General features: G+C 42.5%; 1 protein-coding gene across 1 annotated transcript in view; it reads left to right on the plus strand.

The window, feature by feature from the left end:
* STAC (SH3 and cysteine rich domain) overlaps positions 1–24,296 on the plus strand; it is a 222,487-nt gene that overhangs the window by 152,317 nt on the left and 45,874 nt on the right. The window contains exon 8 of the mRNA XM_053468144.1: positions 16,335–16,417. Coding sequence (XP_053324119.1) covers positions 16,335–16,417 — 83 coding nt within the window. The remainder of the gene's footprint in view (positions 1–16,334; positions 16,418–24,296) is intronic.

A 24,296-nucleotide genomic window follows, 5' to 3' on the forward strand; every position in this document is an offset into this window, starting at 1 on the left:
AGAGAGGTGTGGTTTAGTAAATGAGGGGACAAAGGGACTCTGGGGATGATTACGGGGAGAGGCCCTCTCAATATCACGGTGCAGTCAGAAGGGGGAAGACTGCACTGACTCTCACAGTCTTCCCCCTGATCTGCAGTGAGTGTGGCAAATATTTTCTTTTGTGTGGTAGCGGACGGAGTAATTGCATGCTAGGGAGCGTGGAGCGGGGCCCAAGAAAATGCTTGGGTCGGTTCGAATTTTTTCACTATAAAATATATTGGCAACAGGGTCTAATATTTATATATATATTGGCAGCAGGGGCTAATATTTATAGATATTGGCTGCAGGGGCTAATATGGTATATATATATATATATATATATATATCGGGAGCAGGGACTAATATTAATATAAATCGGCACCAGAGCCAAATTTTAATATATATCGGCAGCAGAGGCTAATAGTTTTATATATATATATATATATATATATATATATATATATATACATATATATATTGGCAGCAAGGGCTAATATTAACATATATTGGCAGCAGGGTCTAATATTTATATGTATCGGCAGCAGGGGGTAATATTAATATATACTGGCTGCAGGGGCTATTATCAATAAATATTGGCTGCAGGGGCTAATTATATATATTGGATGCAGGGGCTAATATTTACATATATCGGCTGCAGGGGCTACTATCTATCGTCAGCAGGGTATAATATTGGTATATATCGTCAGTAGGGCTGCAACTAACGATTATTTTAATAATCGATTAATCGGCCGATTATTTTTTCGATTAATCGATTAATCGGATAAAAAAAAACAATATGCAAATTTTTCGTTTATTTAAAAGAATTTAATGAACTGGATGTTAAAAAACAACTTAAAATTTACATTAACATTCTTATTTTGTTATGATGTAATAAAAAACAATATTTTCAAAGTACAAGAACCCAAACACAATATTTATGAAACAAAATAACCCCAAACATTCTGAAAAGAGGTGGACTATTACTGTTCAAGAAACTTTGCCCCAGCACTTTGCACTTTGCACCCAGCACTTTGCACCCAGCACTTTGCACCCAGCACTTTGCACTTTGCACCCAGCACTTTGCACCCAGCACTTTGCACCCAGCACTTTGCACCCAGCCCTGGCACTTTGCACCCAGCACTTTGCACCCAGCACTTTGCCCCAGCCCTGGCACTTTGCATCCAGCACTTTGCACCCAGCATTCAGCACTTTGCACCAGCACTTTGCACTTTGCACCCAGCCCTGGCACTTTGCACCCAGCACTTTGCACCCAGCACTGGCACTTTGCACCCAGCACTTTGCACTGTGCCCCTGCACCCAGTCTCTAACTCTGCCCTGCACCCAGCCCTGCCCCCACATTCTGCCCTGCCCCCACACTCACACTCTGCCCTGCACCCACTCTGCCCTGCACCCACACTCACACCCTGCCCTGCATCCCCACCCCCACTCTGCCCTGCACCCAGTCTCCCACTCTGCTCTGCACCCAGTCTCCCACTCTGCTCTGCACCCACACTCACACCCTGCATCCCCACCCCCACTCTGCCCTGCACCCAGTCTCCTGCCCTGCACCCCCCACCCCCACTCTGCCCTGCACCCCCACCCCCACTCTGCCCTGCACCCCCACCCCCACTCTGCCCTGCACCCACACTCACGAACCGCTCTGTGCGAATGGAGCCACTCGCACAGAGCGAACCGCTCTGTGCGAATGGAGCCACTCGCACAGAGCGGTTCGCTCTGTGCGAATGGAGCCACTCGCACAGAGCGGTTCGCTCTGTGCGAATGGAGCCACTCGCACAGAGCGAACCGCTCTGTGCGAATGGAGCCACTCGCACAGAGCGGTTCGCTCTGTGCGAATGGAGCCACTCGCACAGAGCGAACCGCTCTGTGCGAATGGAGCCACTCGCACAGAGCGAACCGCTCTGTGCGAATGGAGCCACTCGCACAGAGCGAACCGCTCTGTGCGAATGGAGCCACTCGCACAGAGCGAACCGCTCTGTGCGAATGGAGCCACTCGCACAGAGCGAACCGCTCTGTGCGAATGGAGCCACTCGCACAGAGCGAACCGCTCTGTGCGAATGGAGCCACTCGCACAGAGCGAACCGCTCTGTGCGAGTGGAGCCACTCGCACAGAGCGAACCGCTCTGTGCGAGTGGCTCCATTCGCACAGAGCGATTCGCTCTGTGCGAGTGGCTCTGTGCGATCCGTGCACATAGACATGAAGAATACTTACCTCCGGAACGCGTCACATCCGTCACGTAGCTAAAAGAAGGCGGAGACTGCAGAGCGTGTAGCAGAAGCGGGGAACGCTCGCGGAGGTAAGTAAAAGGAGCCGAGTGCTCCAACAACGAATTGATCACTCGATTAATCGATAACGGAAATCGTTATCGATGATTTCCGTTATCGATTATTATCGATTTTATCGATTCGTTGTTTCAGCTCTAATCGTCAGCAGGGTATAATATTAGTATATATTGGCAGCAGGGTCTAATATTAATATATATCGGCAGCAGGGTATAATTTTTATATATATCGGCAGCAGGGTATAATATAAGTATATATTGGCAGCAGGGGCTAATATTAATATATATTGGTAGCAGGGTCTAATATTAAAGAATGAAAAATATCTGCCAGTTCATCTGTTATTTTGAAATCATATTTCAATCATGGTCTTTACTTCAAAGAGATAAGCACATATTATATAGTTAAAAATGCATGCCTAACGCATATATATATATATATATATATATATATATATATATATATATTGTGGTAAAGTGTATGGGAAAGTGGTGGATGGGATATATGTCTCACCTGGTTTCCTCAGCCAGGCACGGTAGCAAACCCAGGAGGCTACCTATGCTCATTACTGGGGAGGGCTGTTTGCAGAGGGAGGAGGGACTGAGGCAGGGAGCAGCTACAGCCAGCCAGCGCTGCAGCCCACCAGGTATGAAGCTTTACCCATGCAAGACCTGTTACTTTGCTTTGTGCCAGACCTTAGGCTTGTAGAGAGGTATCCGGATGTTTAGTTAGAGCCGGACAGGCTTCGAGTTTGTTTTATTTTCAAGGTGCTCTGTGCCTATAGCATCTAAATAAACACGCTTGACTTTTGAAACCTGTGTGAATACTGTCATTGCCGCCCCATGGGTGAGGTGTCCCCTACAATATATATACCTATGTCAAAAAACTGAGTATTGCAAAGTATGCGGTGATCTATATATACACTGCTCTGAAAATTAAAGGGAACTTTAAATCATGCCTTCAGCAGCCCATACAACAACCAACATGAAAGTAATGTTGCGGGATGCAGTATGTGGAAGCTACAAGCAATACAGTATTTGGATGAAAACATGAAGCTATCTACAACTAGGTAAAGTGTAAAGGGAACACTAAGATTACACATCCAAGATCTGAATGAATGAACTAATCGTATAACATACTTCCGTCTTTACATAGTTGAATGTGCTGACAACACAATCACACAAAAATTCTCAATGGAAATCAAATTTATCAACCCATGGAGATCTGGATCTGTAGTCACACTCAAAATCAAAATGGAAAACCACACTACAGGCTGATCCAACTTTGATGTAATGTCCTTAAAACAAGTCACAATGAGGCTCAGTAGTGTGTGTGTGGCCTCCACGTGCCCGTATGACCTTCCTACAACACCTGGGCATGCTCCTGATGAGGTTGCGGATGGTCTCCTGAGGGATGTCCTCCCAGACCTGGACTAAAGCATCCGCCAACTCCTGGACAGTCTGTGATGCAACGTGGCATTGGTGGATGGAGCGAAACATGATGTCCCAGATGTGCTCAATCGGATTCAGGTCTGGGGGACGGGCAGGCCAGTCCATAGCATCAATGCCTTCCTCTTGCAGGAACTGCTGGCACACTCCAGCCACATGAGGTCTAGCATTGTCTTGCATTAGGAGGAACCCATGGCCAACCGCACCAGCATATGGTCTCACAAGGGGTCTGAGGATCTCATCTCATCACCTAATGGCAGTCAGGCTACCTCTGGCAAGCACATGGAGTGCTGTGCGGCCCCCCAAAGAAATGCCACCCCACGCCATTAGTGACCCACCGCCAAACGGTCATGCTGGAGGATGTTGCAGGCAGCAGAACATTCTCCACGGCGTCTCCAGACTCTGTCACGTCTGTCACGTATGTGCTCAGTGTGAACCTGCTTTCCTCTGTGAAGAGTACAGGGAGCCAGTGGCGAATATGCCAATCCTGGTGTTCTCTGGCAAATGCCAAACGTCCTGCACGGTGTTGGGCTGTAAGCACAACCCCCACCTGTGGACGTCGGGCCCTCATACCACCCTCATGGAGTCTGTTTCTGACCGTTTGAGTGGACACATGCACATTTGTGGCCTGCTGGAGGTAATTTTGCAGGGCTCTGGCAGTGCCCCTCCTGCTCCTCCTTGCACAAAGGCGGAGGTAGCGGTCCTGCTGCTGGGTTGTTGCCCTCCTACGGCCTCCTCCACGTCTCCTGATGTACTGGCCTGTCTCCTGGTAGCGCCTCCATGCTCTGGACACTATGCTGACAGACACAGAAAACCTTCTTGCCATAGCTCACATTGATGTGCCATCCTGGATGAGCTGCACAACCTGAGCCACCTGTGTGGGTTGTAGACTCCGTCTCATGCTACCACTAGAGTGAAAGCACCGTCAGCATTCAAAAGTGACCAAAACATCAGCCAGGAAGCATAGGAACTGAGAAGTGGTCTGTGGTCACCACCTGCAGAACCACTCCTTTATTGGGGGTGTCTTGCTAATTGCCTGTAATTTCCACCTGTTGTCTGTTCCATTTGCACAACAGCATGTGAAATTGATTGTCCATCAGTGTTGCTTCCTGAGTCGACAGTGTGATTTCATAGAAGTGTGATTGACTTTGAGTTACATTGTGTTGTTTAAGTGTTCCTTTTATTATTTTGAGCAGTATATATATATATATATATATATATATATATATATATAGTGTATATGTAGCATTTTATAACTGGCACCCCTACTTTGGAATTTTAAAATTTAAAATTAAATGATATAGATCTTAAACCAAACCGGTGCACTACTACTATCCTTAACCTTACTTTAACCCTAGAAGTCTAAGGTTATTATGAGTTTGTGTCCCACATTTTGCCATCAGGAGTTAAAGGTCTGTACAAGCCACTCTATTACCAGAGCAGCTCCCTGCCGGCAACCAATAGAGTCACACGCACGGACCTTTAACTTCTGACTCCTTCACCGTCAGGAGTTAAAGGTCCGTACGAGCATCTCTATTGGTCGCTCGTACGAACCTTTAAACCCCTGGAGCAGGGAGACCACCCCAGGCGGAGATTTTGCTGTCAGTAGTTAAAGGTCTGTATGAGCGACTCTATTGGCAGAGGAGCTCCTTGCTGGCAACCAATAGTGTCGGTCGTACAGACCTTTAACTCCTGGAGCAGGGAAATGGTCTTCCCAGGCAGAGTTTTGCCCCGTCAAGAGTTAAAGGTCCGTACGAGCTACAAGCTGCTCTCTGTTCCTACATGGGCATCCAGAGCCTTAGATGTGGTAACATTTACATTTATATCACGGTGGAGCTGTACCTTGTATTCAGATTTCCTGGTACATGTTTTTTTTGAAAACTGAGCTAATTATTTTAGAGTGATATATTTTTTATCTTATATATTCAATTGATTTTTTTCAATCCTACACTATATTTGTTTTTTTTTATTGTTTTCGTGGTTATTACTCCACAGATACACTTTCAGGTTCCATTTGATGTGGGAGAAGAAGGATCAAGTTTATATACGGATTTTATATTGGATTGGATTTACTTAAAGGAATACTTGGACTAAATCTATGACACTGGGATTCATTCTAACATACTAACCACATTGGATTGATCTGATTTTCTGTCTATGACACTGGTATTATTTCTAACATACTACATTTTCCGATAATGTTTTGGGACTGAATAACGGATTGTATGTACATATGTATTCAGTTTTCACTGCCATTAGTGAATGACACTTTTAAAATTTTTTGTAGTATAATGTTTTAACACAATAGCTGAAAATTTAGTAAATAGGGTTGTCTGATGTCTGGGCTGAGGCATCTAAGTATTGTATAGGTGAGGGGCACCAAAAAAAGAAACGTTTATCTGGGGGGGAAAGTCACTGTGTGTCCGAAGGATAGAAGAAACTTAGTACCTGTGATTTGGTAGTTTTGGGTATTTCCCCAAGGGACCAGACCTCCAAAATCAATTGGAGTGAAATATGTAACATAAACCTTAATCAGCATACAAAGCTAGCATCACTATGCCCCAATCAGAATTACCGTATTTGCTCAATTATAAGACGAGGTTTTTTTCCAGAGCCAATGCTCTGAAAAATAGCCCTCGTCTTATAATCAGACCTCAACTAGGTCTGACTAAGATCCAGATCCCCCGCAGCGATGCAGGGGACCTGGATCCTCCTGTCCCCACCCCCCAACTTACCGGTACTTCTGAGTCCCCGGTGCTTAGCCCGGGCAGCGTGTAGAGCTGTACACGCTGCCCGGACTAAGCACCGGGCAGCATGATGTAGAGCTCTACGCGATTCGCGTACACAACTTCCGCTGCAGCCGGGAGGAGGTGCGGTTAGCAGCGGGGGTTGTCTGCATCCATCGCACAGAGCTTCCCCGGCTGTCAGAGATCAGAGTTCCCCGTGATCTCTGACAGTTGGACGCAGACAACCCCCGCTGCTAAACGCGCCTCCTCCCGGCTGCAGCGGAAGTTGTCTACACGAATCGCGTAGAGCTCTACACGCTGCCCGGACTACGAACCGGGGACTCAGAAGCTCCGGTAAGTTTGGAGGAGGGAGGGGGAGTGTTAAATGGGAGGCAGAGTGCTCTGTGAAATGCCTTTTAACCCCCCTTAATGCCACTCTGCCTCCAGAAATGCCTTTTAATCCTCTATACGCCACTCTGCCTCCTGAAATGCCTTATACCTCCCTATATGCCACTCTGCCCCATAATATGCCTTTTAACCCCCTAAATTCCAGAGTGGGCAGATGTGCATAACTGAGGGGCAGGTTGAAAAAAAAAAGGAAATAAAAACAGGAAATGATTTTTCTCAATCATAGCATTGTTCACATAGTTTAGATGAATTAACATTTACTGGTAAAACTTTTTTCCTATAGGGTCATCTTATATTCAGGCATTTTCTTTTTTTCATAAATTACTATTCAGATTTTGGGGGATCGTCTTATAATCAGGGTCGTCTTATAATCGAGCAAATACGGTATTATAAAAGGATACCAATAAGGTTCCAGTGAGAATACCAAAGCCAGAGGAGGTAACCCTGACGGGGCTAGAAAAAAAGCCCATTCACTTTTCACTTAGTCCGAGTTGAGTGAGGATCCATGCCACTGTACACTGGCCTAATCCCATGCCCCTTAATACTTACAGGAGGTAGGTCTGGGCAAATCAAATGCCTTTTTGACATCACTGGACAGTAGGATGGCCTGGTCCATACCCCACTGCCTCTAACAGGATGTGCTTGTGGTCATGGCCTCTGAGCAGAAGTAGGGAGCACTTCCCCATTTCTTTTAAGGAATTAAAAGCTCTGCTAAATCATAGCATTATTGGGGCATGACCACAGGTCCAAGTGCCACATTTGCTTCCACACAGCTAATCAGTACCATACTAAACCCCGAACAACAACTTATCTGTGCCATATTGGTCCCAAACAGCATCTGTACCAAAATGCTGCTTGCCCTCCTCCAACATACTCCGACACCATATGTAAACACACTTACACAAATGTATACATACTAACACACACTCCCTCACACACCATTCATGCTAACACACACTCCATCTCCCCCCACTTACTCGTACATGCTTACGCCCAAACACTTACACATACAGATCTATGCTCTCACACACATACATGCTCACATAAATAGAAGGATGCACTTCTATGTCCACATACATAAACATCCATGCTCACATTCCCTTATACATAGACATCCATGCTCACATACACCTATATATAGATATCCATGCTCACATACATTCAAACATACACATCTATATCCACATACCCATATACATAGTGTCAAGGTCCACTTTTTCGCTGCCTGAACCATGGATTTTTCATACATGTGGTATATCAATCTGCTACCACTAGTGGCCACCCTCCGCCCTCTGGAGCACTCAGAACTCAATTACCAGGATCAGATGTACCTTATTACCTGAGTTGAGCCCTAATCATTACATCCAGCTGCGCCTTGTTTCCGGGATTGAATCCTGGCTACTTCATCCAGCTCTGCCCTTCAGTCAGGGCCTTTGTATTGAAGTCTGTGGACCATTCTGCTGTGGCTTTGCACCTGCACCGTTCCTGGTTACCTGCTTTGTGTCCTTATCAAGTGGACTCTGTACTTTGTGTCCTTATCAAGTGGACTCTGTACTTTGTGTCCTTATCAAGTGGACTCCCTGCAGAGGCTCTTCAGAATAAAAATATTTTCTTTATTTCTTCTATTAATCTAAAATGAATAAAATAGAAAAACCCAATGGTGCAGTATCTTCTTATGGTGTTTGATAAAAGTCAGAATGCACTTACAGGATTGTAGAATTGATAAGGCTGTTCAAAATAGAAAGTCCGGTGGTAGAGGGAAAAAACCCAAGAAATTGCTTCTATCAGATGGTGCCGTGGAAGTTCCTCCTCCTCTCTACTTCTCTCAACGCGTTTCGCCTTCTATGGCTTCCTCAGGAGAAAAATAATTTCACGTTTTAGTCCGTGATAGGTTTCATGATGTCCGTAGCGATCTTCCGTCTATTTATAAAGACGCACGGAAGATGCACTCGGAAGTTGTGACGGGATAACAAGGGATAGGACTTATAAATAGACGGAAGATCCCTACGGACATCATGAAACCTATCACGGACTAAAACTTGAAATTATTTTTCTCCCAAGGAAGCCATAGAAGGCGAAACGCGTTGAGAGAAGTAGAGAGGAGGAGGAACTTCCACGGCACCATCTGATAGGAGCAGTTTCTTGGGTTTCTACGATCCTGTAAGTGCATTCTGACTTTTATCAAACACCATAAGAAGATACTGCACCATTGGGTTTTTCTATTTTATTCATTTTAGATTAATGGAGGAAATAAAGAAAATATTTTTATTCTGAAGAGCCTCTGATACCATGTGTTTGTGAGTGTATCCATATCACACATTTCATTACCTTTTTTCTACGTTATTACACTATTATATATTTTTTCCCACATGTACATGCGCAAGAATATTTATTTCACACATTTGTAAACTGTATGTCAACTGGAAAAAACTAAGAATCTGAAAAAATATATATTTTTAATTATTTTAATATAATATAAATATTAATAAATAAATTAAATAAGTTTAACTAAATAACATTTGCTGAACAGATATGGTACAGCATATCACTATACGCTAAGCCAGACATTGAGGTGGTAGGCCTCTGCCCCTAATTTAGCCTGCCTGTGCCACCGCTGCCCCTGAAGCAACCTGCCTGTGCCACCTCTGCCCCTGAAGCAACCTGCCTGTGCCACCGCTGCCCCCCTAAACCTGTGTGTGCCACCTCTGCCCCTAAAGCAACCTGCCTGTGCCACCTCTGCCCCTGGAGCAGCATGTCTGTGCCATCGCTGCTCCTGAAGCAGCCTGTCTGTGCCACCGCTGCCCCTAAAAAAGTCTGCCTGTGCCACCTCTACCCCTGAAGCCTGTGGTCTGGGGGCCAGCCTAATGTAGGCTCGCAGCTTACTGCTGTGTGATGAAACTCTTTCCCCGCCCAGCGGGAGCAGGAACCCATGATGAGTGGCACTCGGGGTGGATCGCACCCCGTCGCCCTTTAGGTACGCTACTGAATAGAAGTGACTTGTTGCAACTTGCCATTTAGATATCAATTTAATGATCTCAAATTTGCAAAGTAACTTGCGTTGAAATCAGAATACATGTGCCTTTGGATTGTTACTGAAGTATTTAAATAGGATAGTGTATATTATACTATGTTGGTGCGTTGTCACCTTGAATATGTGATACAGACAAAGCTACTAAGTATGACCACTGTTTTAACTCCTTTTCTTTGCACCCCTACTACTCAAACAAATTTCACCCCTCCACTATCCACATGTCTTCTTCCATTCTGCCATCACCCCACCTCGACTCACATGCCCTTCTCTCCTTCTTTCAAACCCTCTGCACCCCTAACCAATCTGAGGTTAAGGCAATCCATTCCCATAAATCTCATTCCCACTTGTAATTGCTCTGTATCCTCCTACTTCCATGCTCAGGTGACACTGAATCAAACCCTGAACCAACCATTCAAACCACACTTTACGTACTAACACAAACTACCGCAATCCTTCCAATCTCAAACCAGTCCACCACAACTCACATCTTTCTCCTGTGCTTTTTGGAATCCATGCTCTGTGTGTAACAAACTCACTGCTGCTCTTTATCTCTAATCACCTCAGTCTCCTTGCACTGACTGAAACATGATTAACATCCTCTGACACTACGTCTCCTGCGCTCTCTCTTATGGTGGTCTACACTTCAGCCATACATCTAGACCTGGATATAGAAGGGGGGCATCCTCCTCTCCTCCTGCTGCACTAATTCCCAGTAATTCCCTCCCTCTCCTTCTCGTCTTTTGAAGTACATTCTATCTGTCTCTTCTCCCCAATTGCCATGCATTTTGCTGTGATCTACCGGCCTACTGGGCCTACTTCCCAATTTGTTGATCTCTTTGCTGCATGGCTGTCTCACTTCCTTTCCTCCACTATCCCTACACTAATCCTGGGTGACTTCAATATACCAAGTGACGCCCCATCCTCACCTGGGGTCCCCAAACAGCTGTTACGCTCCTTTTTCTCTCTGTCTGACTACAGTCTGCTAAAATGTAATCTTACCATACCTCCCACACTTCCTCTACTTATAAAAACCACCAAAGACCTACCGAAACCTCCATGACATTAACACCTCACACTTCAGCCACTTCTCTCATGCATCTCTATCTCCTCCTATCCTGATGTTGCCACAGCCCAGTATAACCATATGCTAGCCTCAGTTTTAGATATGGTCGCTCCTCTAACTGTACACGGGCCACCCTCCACGGTGTCCGCTTCAGCCATGACATTCCACACCCATTTTTTCCATAGATGTTCACATACCCCTGAGTGAGGAGGTCTTACTCATATGAAGACTTTTAATATTACAAACGTATGCTCCGTTCCTATACATCCGCCCTCCATATTGCCAAACACCCTATTTTATTAATCTCCTCCGTCTCCCATAACCTTAAACAATTTGTTCCCCACATTCCACACCCTCCTCTGTCCCCCAGCACCTCCCTCACCTTCCAACTTCTCTCCCCAAAAACTTGCCACCTACTTTAAAAACAAAATTGACACCATCATACTGTACGTGAGCCAGTAAACAGAGTAGGTTCCTATTAGTAGAAAATCATACAATAGAAAAACAAGGTGAGGTATCCGAAGGGTTAATGCAGAAATCCAGGTCAGGTCACAAAGCCGAGGTTAAGGCAGGCTGCAAGAATCCTGGTTCAATAGAAAAGCAAATAGTCTGGTACACAAGCAATCCAAATAGTAATAGACCACTGAGATACAGGGAGTAGAACCAGCTGATACCCGAGCAAAGTGAGGTCAGGGTTTAAATACCTTTGAATTTGGCACTTTTGTGATGTTATGTCAAAAGACGTGTGTCGTCATGACAACCCTGCATGCTTTCGTCATGAATGCCTTATGGTAATCCCACCATCTGCTCTTTCCTTCATCCCTGACATCCAGTCCCTAACCAAATCTTGCTGCCTTCACCTGAAAAATATCTCCCAAATCCACCCATTCCTCACACAAGAAACAACTAAAATACTAATCCGCTACCTTGTGATATCCTGCCCGGATTAACTCTTTGCTCGATTATGAGGCGAGGGTTTTTTCAATCAGACCTCAAATAGAGGTCTGACTAAAAGACTAAGATTCAGATACCCTGCAGCGCTGCAAGAGACCTGGATCTTCCTCTATGCCCACAGACATCCTCTGCTACTGCTGGCACTTGTCTATGACTGAGCACCGGCTTTTTTTTTTTTCTCAATCATAGTTTATATTAAATATTAATAGTTTACATGTGAATTAATATTTACTAGTAAAACTTTTTTCCTATAGGGTAGTCTTATATTCAGGCTTTTTCTTTTTTTTCTAAATTAATATTAAAATTTGGGGGGGGGGTTGTTTTATAATCGAGCAACTACAATAATCTTTCTGTCAGGAACCACTTTTTCACTGCCTGAACCATCGCTTTTTCATACCTGTTGTATAGAACTCTGCTACCACTAGTGGCCACCCTCCGCCCTCTGGAGCACTCAGAACTCAATTACTGGGATCAGGTGTGCCTTGTTACCTGGGTTGAGCCCTAGTCCATACATCCAGCTGGGCCTTGTTATCTGGATTACCCTGCCTTTATGAACCTGCCCTGCCCTTCAGTCAGAGCCTTTGTATTGAAGTCTATGGACCTTCCTGCTGTGGCTCTGCACCTGTACTGTTCCTGGTTCCCTGCTTTGTGGACTCCCTGCTTTGTGGACTCCCTGCTTTGTGGACTCCCTGCTTTGTGGACTCCCTGCTTTGTGGACTCCCTGCTTTGTGGACTCCCTGCTTTGTGGACTCCCTGCTTTGTGGACTCCCTGCTTTGTGGACTCCCTGCTTTGTGGACTCCCTGCTTTGTGCCCTTCCAAGCGGGCTGTGTGCCTGTCGTGCCCTTCCAAGCGGGCTCTCTGTCTGTCGTGCCCTTCCAAGCGGGCTCTCTGTCTGTCGTGCCCTTCCAAGCGGGCTCTCTGTCTGTCGTGCCCTTCCAAGCGGGCTCTCTGTCTGTCGTGCCCTTCCAAGCGGGCTCTCTGTCTGTCGTGCCCTTCCAAGCGGGCTCTCTGTCTGTCGTGCCCTTCCAAGCGGGCTCTCTGTCTGTCGTGCCCTTCCAAGCGGGCTCTCTGTCTGTCGTGCCCTTCCAAGCGGGCTCTCTGTCTGTCGTGCCCTTCCAAGCGGGCTCTCTGTCTGTTGTGCCCTTCCAAGCGGGCTGCCTGCCAAAAGACTTATTACCGGTATTTTATTTTGCCATACATTTCTTGCTTAGACTATTACCCTTATTTGCTGGTCCTGTTATATACATAAAATACACTGCATTACCTGGATTTCTGCTTGTGGTGTCTTTGTTTGCATAATCATGCACCGTGGGTTACAGACTGAAACCCAAGTATCCCCTGCGCATGGGCTTCTACCCGACCTGATCACCCGAGTCCTGACACTTTCTCTGTCACTGTGCCACATGTCCCAATACACTGCTTTTGTGACCTTCACCTCTCTTTTACCATCTTTACCTTTTCCCACTCCCGCATCCAGGATTAAACCTATTAAACCCCATTCTGTCAGATTTTCTCCTTCGATGCAAATTTCAAAAGCTTTCTGAAAACCCACCTCTTTTGAGAAGCATACAACCTTTTCTCATAACACTTTCAGTCAGCATCCTGTTTATGCCATGTGAATAACAAACAACCTTGACAGCTCAACCTAACTCAACCAACTCCTTCTTATTCAAGCAGTCCTCTCCTACTGTTTGACCCCCCCCCTTTCAACCGACTAGATTAATTATTAATTTTGAATTCATCCTACCACTATGGAAATTACTTGCACTATGTATGTAAATTTAATGTAAGAGGAACATATAACCATCATTAAGGATGCATAAAAAAACAAGTCAATGCCTTCATCTTCTAGCATGTCATACGGTATACTAAGCCCTACGGGGTGAGTTTAAAGAACCTTAACTTATTATTATTTATTGTTTTATATAGCACCATCAAATTCTGTAGCAGTGTACAATGGGTTGAAAGGACATAACAAGTAGTATATATCATTACAATTTGACTTACGGAAACAATACGTGAGGAGGGCCCTGCTCAGAAGAATTTACAATCTAGAGGGAGTTAGGGTGTATTACACAATAGGTAAAAAGTAGGAATGGAGTAGCCACACTACTATAAGTATTGCAGGAGAAGAACTAGGAAAAACGAGCTAAAGAACATGGGAGGGCATTAATATGCAAGGTTGTAAACATCCTTAAAGAAGTTGGGATTTTTTGAAGGAACAAAGACAGGGGAAAAGACGGATAGGCCGGGGGGGCATTCCAGAGAATAGGGACAGCACTCGAAAAATCTTGTAAGCACGTAGGAGAGCTAGAATTCAGATGAGAGGATAGACAGAGATCATTGGATGAGCAGAGGGACCGGATAGAAATGTATTTAGAGATGAGTGAGGAGATATAAGATGGAGACTGCAATTTTTTAGAGACAGACTGTCAGGACCCGGGCGAGGAGGTCGGGTAGGAGTCCATGTGCAGGGGATACGGGGAACTCTGTCTGTACCCCTTTATGCATGGTCCATTTTGTATGGATCATAAGAAATGGTTTACAGTATGTGAAGATTAGTCTGATACAACGGCCATATGATCATTAAGCAGGCATTTGAATGAAGAATATTTAATTTGCATAAGAAGTAAACTTGATGAAGGGGATAGGCTAACCAAATGTGAATATTATTTTCATTTTACTACAACCATACACTAGCAATTTCACATTTGTTATGTGTCCCGGTTTTTTCACTTTATTTATAAAGATGCCGTAGATAAAAAGAAAAAGGGACTATTGGTAACACTAGCTACTTAAATCAATAACAAGAGCCATTGGTGTGTGTGTGTCTGTACACTGTGTGTACAGTTATTAAAAAATTAGTGTTTTGACTATATCAGTTTTATGCATATTTTCCAACTCCAAGCTGTAACTTGAATACTTAGAATGAACTTGAATGAGGTGTATTTTGTGTAATGAGGGAAGGTGTGGCCTAAGAAGATGAACACCCTATGTAAAGGTGTGCATAATTATTAGGCAGCTCCAAAATGGGCAGAAAAAGAGATTTAGCTGACAAAAATTGAAGCATCAAACATGAAGCTACCAGGAACCCATTATCCTCCAGTGCTGTCATATTCCAGAACTGCAACCTACCTGAAATGTCCAGAAGTACAAGGTATTCAGCGCTCAGAGACATGTCCAAGGTACAGAAGGCTGAAACCTGACCACCACTACTAAACAAGACACATAAGTTGAAACGTCAAGATTGGGCAAAGAAATATCTGAGGACAGATTTTTCAAAGGTTTTATGGACTGATGAGATGAGAGTGACTCTTGACAGTCCATATGGGTGGGCCCGTGGCTGGATCAGTAATGGGCATGGTGCTCCACTTCAATTCAGACGCCAGCAAGGTGGAGGAGGGGTACTGGTATGGGCTGGTATTATCGAAGATGAGCTAGTTGGACTTTTTGGGTTGAAGATAGACCCAAACTCAACTCCCAAACCTTCTGCCAGTTTTTTGAAGACACTTTCTTCAAGCAGTGGTACAGGAAAAACTATGCGTCTTTCAAGAAGACCATGATTTGTATGCAGGACAATGCTCCATCACATGCATCCAAGTACTCCAATGTGTGGCTAGCCAGTAAAGGCTTTAAAAATGAAAAAAGAGCATTGCTCCCTTCCTCATCTGATCTAGACCCTATTGAGAACTTGTGGGCCCTTCTTAAACCAAAGATTTATGCTGAAGGAAAACAGCACACCTCTCTAAACAGTGTCTGGGAAGCTATGGTTGATGCTGCACAAAAAGTTGATCGTCAACAGATCAAGAAACTGACAGAATGGAAGGCATATGACTGCATGCCTGTTCTGATTTAGGCTGGACAGTCTCGATTTTTGGTCTCTGTCCCGCCTATCCTTTCTATTTGAGATGAAAATAACATATTTCAACACCATAAAATAGGGTCTTAATCTGGATTCTGGTTTCCAGCCCACTACCAGAACTTCATATGAACTTTCATCTTAATGTTCAATGTGTGTCTAATTGTTGTTATTGTCTCTGATGTGTTAATGTGTTATTGGTTTCCCTAGGTTTATTTGTTCTGTCCTTTGGTTATCTCTCTCCCTCTCTGCATTTTTCACCTCCAGGCCAATTATTTATGACACCCCACTCAACCTCCCTCCCCTTCCCTAATACCATCACTTGTTTTAAGTTACAACCTCTGTCATCTTGATCAGTATTGCTTCAGACCTGATGAAGAGAGGATAACCCTCGAAAGTTTATCTTTTAAATATTGTTAGTCCAATAAAAAAAGGTATCACCGCATACTCTGCAATACTATATATATATACCTTACATTAAATATCCAATTAGTGTGAATTTATGCCATATTCCATCTCTTTTTGCAGACACCTCCGTATACAGATCCTGTGGATGCTTACGTTGCCTTGTATAAGTTTGTACCCCAAGAAATTCAAGATTTAGCAATAAGGTAACTGTGTGTTTTATGAGACTGCTAAAATGAAAATAAGCATCTCGGTTATATCACTGTGCATTGTGATAGATGCTGGGAATGTAATGTTAATCAGCAATTATTCGCAGTTCTTTGTAGAGGGTAGCATGCAATTGAAACATTAAATTAATAAAATCTTGCCAATAAAAATCAATGTACCAATATAATAAAAACTAGATTTGGGCGCCGGCCAACTCTTCGCATTCGAAGAGTTGGCCAGCCAAATATTCACCCGTTCCTGTGTTCGGTTCGGGCAAATATTCGTGTATATTCTTCGTGTTTGTTTTTTTCTCCGTTTTTTGCTGAAGGAGTTAATACGGGGTTAACGCAGTACGCACTATGTAGCAGCTTTGGCGTCAGGATTTTGAAAGTCCGTGTGAGAGACTCTATTGGTCGCCTGCAAGGGCCTCCTCTGGCAGACGAGCCCCCAACTGGCAACCAGTAGAGTTGCTTGAACAGACCTTTAACTCCTGATGGCAAAACTCCGCCTGGAGAGACCATTGGCAAACTTTCCAACAACCCGAATTTGACAAGAGAGGACTGGAAAAAGAAAACGGGACTGTCATGAGAAATTAGGGACTGTTAGGGTTAATATAAGGTTAAGGATAGTAGTAGTGCACCGGTTTGGTTAAAGATCTATATTATCCTATTTTAAATTTAATGGGTGTTATTAAAAATAAGGGGTTCATTACTTATATTTATTTTATTATATTATTAAAGTTATTTTATTATTATTTATTTTTTTACCTACATTTGCATACTTACCGAAGTTGACGGAACAGGATGCAAAAAATGGGACTCTCGGGAAATTCGGGACTGTTGGAAGGTATTTGTGTTATGTTTGGTTGGTTGTGAATCAGAGGGAAAAAAGGAAATGAAAGCAAGGAAAAAGCAAGATTTCCAAAGAAAAAGTAGATGATTGAAAAATAGAAAAGGCCTCAGCTCCCACCCAAAGGGAAAACATTTTCCTTATTGCATGCAGAATATTTTCGGAGGTGTGCTTTTAATCCATCACTTCTTCATGGAGAAGGAATGATTGGTAGCTTGCTGCAGTAGCTTTCTTAGACACACCGGGCTGCCACCAGTGTGCTGTCAAGGAAAGAAAGGCATGCAGCCCGCTAGGTGCACTCCACAAATCTGTTGTGAAATGTACACACTGACCAGCAGCCATGGAAAGTTCCTCTTTTACTGCTGAAAAACAGGAGCGATAGAGTGAGGGGACAATATTCCTACTGAAAGTGGGATGTGAGGGAACTGTGTATTGTGGAGCCACAGCTGCCACCAATTTGAAAGACTCCTCTTCAATCATGGAGAAGGAGGCGCCTCCAACAGCAATGAACTGCCCAATAAGTCGAGTTATTTTATTGGCCTGCTGTTTGGACATTGATCTCCTGGAGTGGAATGCCCCAAATTCTTCCAGGGTGAGAGCAACCTGTCTTGGAGCAACCTGTCTTGTTGGAGCAACCTGTCTTGGTCTTTGGCTACCAGCACTAGCTGTAGCTGCTATTGGCTCTGAAGCAGCTCTTGGGGTTTTTCCACTCTCTCTGGAGATAGTACTAGTTGTTGTAGTAGTACCGCGGCCAACAGCTATGCTGCCTGCCTTACGTTTTTCTGCCTCTTTCCCGAATAACACAGCATTATGTTGAGTGCTGAGGTGATGCTTCATCGCAGCACTGGTGAAATGTCCAGACACTTTCCCTCTGCTGATTAGCTTCCCACAATGTTTGCACTTTTCATAGCGCCCTTCTTCTACACTTTCATAGTGCTCCCAAATTGGGGCGCGGAGAGGCTTTGACTCTACCCTTTTAGGTGCTGCTTCTACTGCCCTTGGTGGATGAGCAGCAACAGGATTAGTGCTGCAAACATTGGGAGATGGCACAGTAATCTCACTCTCCATCTCTAGGCTCTCTACACTGCTACTAACAGTGGTTGTTCTTATTGGCACAGTTACAGTACTGGTGGTGGCAGTGGTAACTGTGTCAGTGCAAACAGGTGTACCGGCCATAGAAATGGTAGCAGCACTGCTATTTTTTTTTTTATTCTACCAGATTTCGTAGCTTTTGCTGTTGGTGGTGAGATAGTAGTAGTGGAGAAGGTGGAGGCTCAAGGTCAGCAGAAAAACTGCTGCTGGTGGTGGTGGTAGATGGAGCCTGCCCCTCCCTCCTTTTCTTAGTCCCAAAAGGAGGATCCATTTTAAATTTTATCCCCTTAACGTCCATTGACGGGTCAGGAACGTCATGCAGTGGCGTCGCTACAGGGGGGCAATTGCCCCCCCTAGGTTATTCCTTGCCCCCCCCTGTTGCCCCCCCACCGAATTTATAACCACCCAGGACAGTCCTTGACTGCTAACGACGGCATGGTGCCGTCGCTAGCAGTCCCAGTCAGGTGCTAACGACGGCACCATGCCGTCACTAGCACTATCTTACCTTGATGGAGGTCTGTGGACCCCCATCACCACCTACCCCGGCGATCTGGCCCTCACACTGAAGGCATCACCGGGGCCACCCGATCTGCCTGGTGACGTCTCGCGCAATGACGCGATGACGTCACCGTGCAACTTTATTAACAACTGACAATTGTCAGTTAAAGAGGTATGGGGGCATGCTGCTTAGATGCCTGTATCTCAGGCATCTAAGCAGCTACATACCCCCAACATATACCGTTTGAAAGGTAATCGCCTCACCTTTCCAACGGTATATAGATTGTAAAAAAAGAATAAAAAATATTAAGTTAAAAAAAATAAAAATGTAAAAAAAATGATTTGGGGTCTCTAAAGGCAGATAAAAAAAGATCAAAATTGCCTAGAGACCCCCAAATTAAATTATTTAAACATAAAGTAGTTTAACTTTAAAAAAAAAAGTTTAAGTATTCTAGCTAAATGATCACTGTGGTAGCCAATGTTACCACAGCGATCATATAGCTATAAAAAGTCACATTCCCTTTTTAAAAATGGCCGATACTAATTTTTAATCCTATGATCCCTTTGATCATGGGGTTAAATTTAGCCAACGGTAGAGGGAGGCAATTTTTGAAATCCTGATGAACTGCAAATATTATTAAAATCAGCCATTTAGCCTGTGCGGTACGTGAGTAACCATATCATCCCTGGAGCGCCTTGCATTTTTACTGCAAAACTTAATTTTGCTGTAAAAGTGATTTTTTTTTCTCCCTTTACCATCATTTCTTTGGGATTGTAAGGGGAAAGAATGGTGTGTGCTACTGTGAGTAAATGTATGGAAAGAATGGCGTGTGCTTCTGTGAGTGAATGGAGATATGAAAGGCGTGTGAATGATCAGTAATTAGGGTTGAAGCCTTGACGTGACATTACTGCTCACGTAGGAAGTTAAATTATGGCACAAAAAGTACACATTTGCAAAAACTACACCCCTTGGCGCATCAAATGAGGGGCTGCATGTGTTTCTAGTACAAACCTGGAGTGCGCAAGACACAAATGAACATGTCGTTATGGTTAGAAAAAACATATTTTCAAGCCAAAGCGACATATTCCATCATTATTTGTGCACTCAACTTTTGTCCTAGAAATACATGTAGCCCCTCATTTGAAGCTCCAAGGGGTGTAGTTTCTTAAAATGGATGAATTGTCTGAATGAGGGAGAGCATGAGTTAATGTGTTTGTGTGTATCATAGATGTATAATTGTGGAAGGGCAAAGATGGCACTAGCAGGATGTTTGAGCCTTGGGGAACAAGATGGCACAGGCAGGGTGTATATGGGACAAAGATGGCAAATCTTATGTGTGTTATCTGGGTGCTGGCCAGGTTCTATGTGTGCAGTGTGGACGCCAGGGCTGACTTTGGGGTGTGCAACCTGTGATCTATGCCTGTAATTTAGGGGGTTTTAAATATACCTTTAATGCCGTGTTTTTATGTGAATTCCAATTGATCTGTACCTGCAAAGCTTGGTTTGTGTGTTCTTCTGTAGATCCATATCTGCTATGCTATGTTTCCATACATTATTTATGTATACCTGCAAATACAGGGTTTGTATGTCTTGTTCAGTTGATTAATACCTGCAATGCTGTTTCCATGTATTGATTTGATCTATACCTGCAAAGCTACATTTCATATATTATTATTGTATACCTGCAAATACAGGATTTGTATGTCTGATTCTGTTTATTTGATATATACCTTCAGTGCTGAGATCACAAGTGAATTTCAATTGATCTATACATGCAAAGCTGGGTTTGTGTGTTAATGTGTTGATCTATACCTGCTATCGGCAGCAGGGTCTAATATTTATATATATATATATCGGCAGCAGGGAGTAATATTAGGCCCTGAAATAATTTAGTGGAAAAGTTAAGGTATTGTGTTGGTTTAAAGGATTTCAAGGATTAGTCGTACTAAATTGTGGCTTCAGGCATCCCATGTTGAATGATCAAGTATTGTATTGTCCAATAACAAAAGTATCATTCCATAGCACATTACTTTTGGCAATATATATATATATATATATATATATATATTAATATATATGTGTGTGTGTGTGTTTTTTTTTTCAGTGGTATGATTTAATGGTGGAAATTATTAATGTCCCCCCAGTTTGACTGTGGCATCTTGAGTGCCCCCCCTATATATTGTTTCTAGAGTCGCCACTGACGTCATGCAAAGACTGTCACTTAACGAACAATGGCATGCCTGGCACGTCATTTCATTAAACAAGCTTAGAAAGTGAACGTCGCTTTCTTTGCTTAAACGGTGTTGCTCTAATGTTTCGATGTTAAGGCATTCAGCAGCACCAAGATCGGCATCAGGGGCCATGTCTGGCCCCTCCCTGGGGAATCAACATCCGGCATACACTGTAAAATTAATTATAACTGGGGTTTCCCAGTTAAAATGATTATTAGAACGGGAAAACAATTAATTAAGATGTCTACTGCTGAAGAAGTTAAGCAATGGTTAAAGGATAATCCTATGTAAATTTGTACAGCATGTTATTAAGGAAAGGATTTTTTTTTTTATTTTTTTTTGTCCTATTAGATAGGTATTGAAGATAATAGAATAACAGATAATTATTGAAAGTTATTTACCTAAACAAAACGGGTTTAGATACACATCACGGGATTTAGTTATCAGAATGATAGGATGATTACAAAAGGAATGGGTTGAATAATTTCACTTAAACGAATATTATATATACTAGTGAGACTGGAAGGACATAGACACAGTAAATTTCACAAAAACAGTATGGTATATGACAGATATATATAGATATTGGTAATAATGGAATAATAGACACTTAGGGGAAGCCATCTACTCTAACGAAATGGCTGAGATATATATCATATATCAATTACCTACTAAAACGTTAGAGAGGTCACAATAAGTTATGGTGGGAATATCTCCATTGAATTGAAAGAGATAATTATTAGGGTGAGTAGTAGGAAATAGGCACACAAAGATATATACACACATAATACACATAAAGCTATATAGAACGTTATGCATTAGTTTGGGATATTATTTACATGAAATGGGTCGAGACACACATTATGGGTAAATGTTTTTTTTTCTTTCTCTCCTTTCCATACAAGATGGATACTATTTCACTCCTGCTATGCGTCTCATCTTGTGGACGTACTGTAACTCCGGCTAAATTTTGGGGGCTTTTTCCTACCGGTGTAACGAGTACAATGGTGTCCACTTTAATGTATAATGGTAAGGGTTGTATGAGTGAGTTGTATATGAGTCAAGAGAGTATGTGGAGTTTGGAGAAGAATGATCGGGCGTTTCTGAAATGGGTAAGCCTATGGAGTAATAATAATAAATGATAGGGAAAAGGGATGATTTGATCAAAATAACCAAACTGAATGTACAAGGCCTTAACCTTCCATGTAAAAGACACTCCTTATATGATTACATAACTAAAGAGCATATAGATGTGTGCTGTATCCAGGAAACACATTTGAAAAGTAGTGATATATACAGATTAAATAATAAGAAATACGCAGTAATAGAATATTCATCTTTAGTTCAGAAAAAAAACGGGGAGCTGCTAGTCTGATATCTAACAATATTACTGGAGGTTATTTATAAACAAAAGGATTTAGCCGCTAGGTTTGTTTTTATAGTATGTAAACTAGATGATAAAGTATTTTCTATATTAAATGTTTATGCTCCAAATAATAAACAGATACATTTCCTTAATACCACATTACAAAAAATACAGAAATATATACAGGGAACATTTATATGTTTGGGTGATTTCAATTGTGTGTTAGATTATGAATGTGATAGTACAAGCACTCGAAAATTTAAAGGGTCTAATCAAATTAGGATGTCAAAAGCTTTTCAGGAAACGTTAGGAAAAAATGAATTGTATGATATATGGAGATCTATAAGACCTTTTGATAAAGACTATACCTATTTCTCGCAATGTCATAAGGTATTTACACGGATAGACCTGATCCTAACTAATGCTAAATCGTTAAAGGAGTGCAAAAAAATATCGATAGGAAATGTTGCTTGGTCTGACCCAGTATGCCTTGAGATAAATAAAGTACAAACGAAATTTACAGCTTTGGAGACTTAATGAATACTCCCTATTGAATAAAGACGGTCTAGAATTTATTACACAGAAGACTGCCCAGTTTTTTCAGGAAAACCTCACTAATGATATTAGTTTGGGAAACGTATGGGCAGTATATAAATGTGTCATGAGAGGCTATTTCATCAAGAGAGATGTTCAGAATAGAACGAAAAGAAACGAAAAATCAAAATAAAAAATCAAAAATCATGATCAAAATAAAAAAAAGAGATTGAGGAATGCCTTTTAAATATAACAAACTGTAACCTAATTAAAATGAAACAAAAATTCTATTATTCTGGGAACAGAGCAGAAAAACTTCTTACCAACCAACTAAAAAAAAGAAAATTAAAAGCCAGAATTTATAAAATTAAAAAAGGCAATGACTATGTATTTAGTCCTGAAGATATTGGACGAGTTTTTGGAGAATTTTACTCTAATTTATATAATATCCCAGCTCAAAATCAAGAGAGGGAACAAATTAGAAAATATTTAATAGATTCAAAGTTACCAAAAATCTCAGAGGATTTAGCAGAACAAATGGATACCCCTTTTTCAGAGAATTAAGTTTCCAGAGCAATAAAAGCATTAAAAATACACAAAGCCCCAGACCACAGCCCTGTTTTATAAGAAATTAGTAAAACAACTGTCACTCCATCTGACTAATATATTTAATGATATTCGGACAATGAAGATATTCCCAAATGGGATGCTAGAAGCAACTATCATTCCCATTCTTAAAACAGGGAAAGATGAGACGTATACATCTAATTATAGACCTATCTCCTTAATTAATATCGATACAAAAATATATTCAGCTATATTGGCCGAGAGATTAAAGATGATATGCCCCCAGATAATAGATCGAAATCAAACCGGATTTGTGAAGGGAAGACAATCTAATGATAACGTAAGAAAAATTATTGATTTGGTAGAATTTGTCTATTCTTACAAAGTACCATCATTGTTTCTGGCCCTGGATGCCGAGAAGGCCTTTGATGGGGTCAACTGGCTGTTCCTTGAAGAAACATTGCATGCTTATGGCTTTAAGAGGGGGTTTATTGATTCGATACTGTCATTGTATTCCAATCCGACCGCCAAGGTGATAGGACAAGGTTTTAGTTCTAACTGGATCAAAATATATAATGGCACCAGGCAGGGCTGTCCCTTATCACCCCTTTTATATATCCTTACCGTTGAACCCTTCGCGTCTAGGATCAGAAATAATAAAGAAATTAGAGGTTTGGTAATCGGAAATGTTGAAAATAAGATAAGTTTATATGCAGATGATATATTAATCTCTATGTACG

This window comes from Spea bombifrons, chromosome 5, assembly GCF_027358695.1.
Source record: "Spea bombifrons isolate aSpeBom1 chromosome 5, aSpeBom1.2.pri, whole genome shotgun sequence".
NCBI lineage: Eukaryota > Metazoa > Chordata > Amphibia > Anura > Pelobatidae > Spea > Spea bombifrons.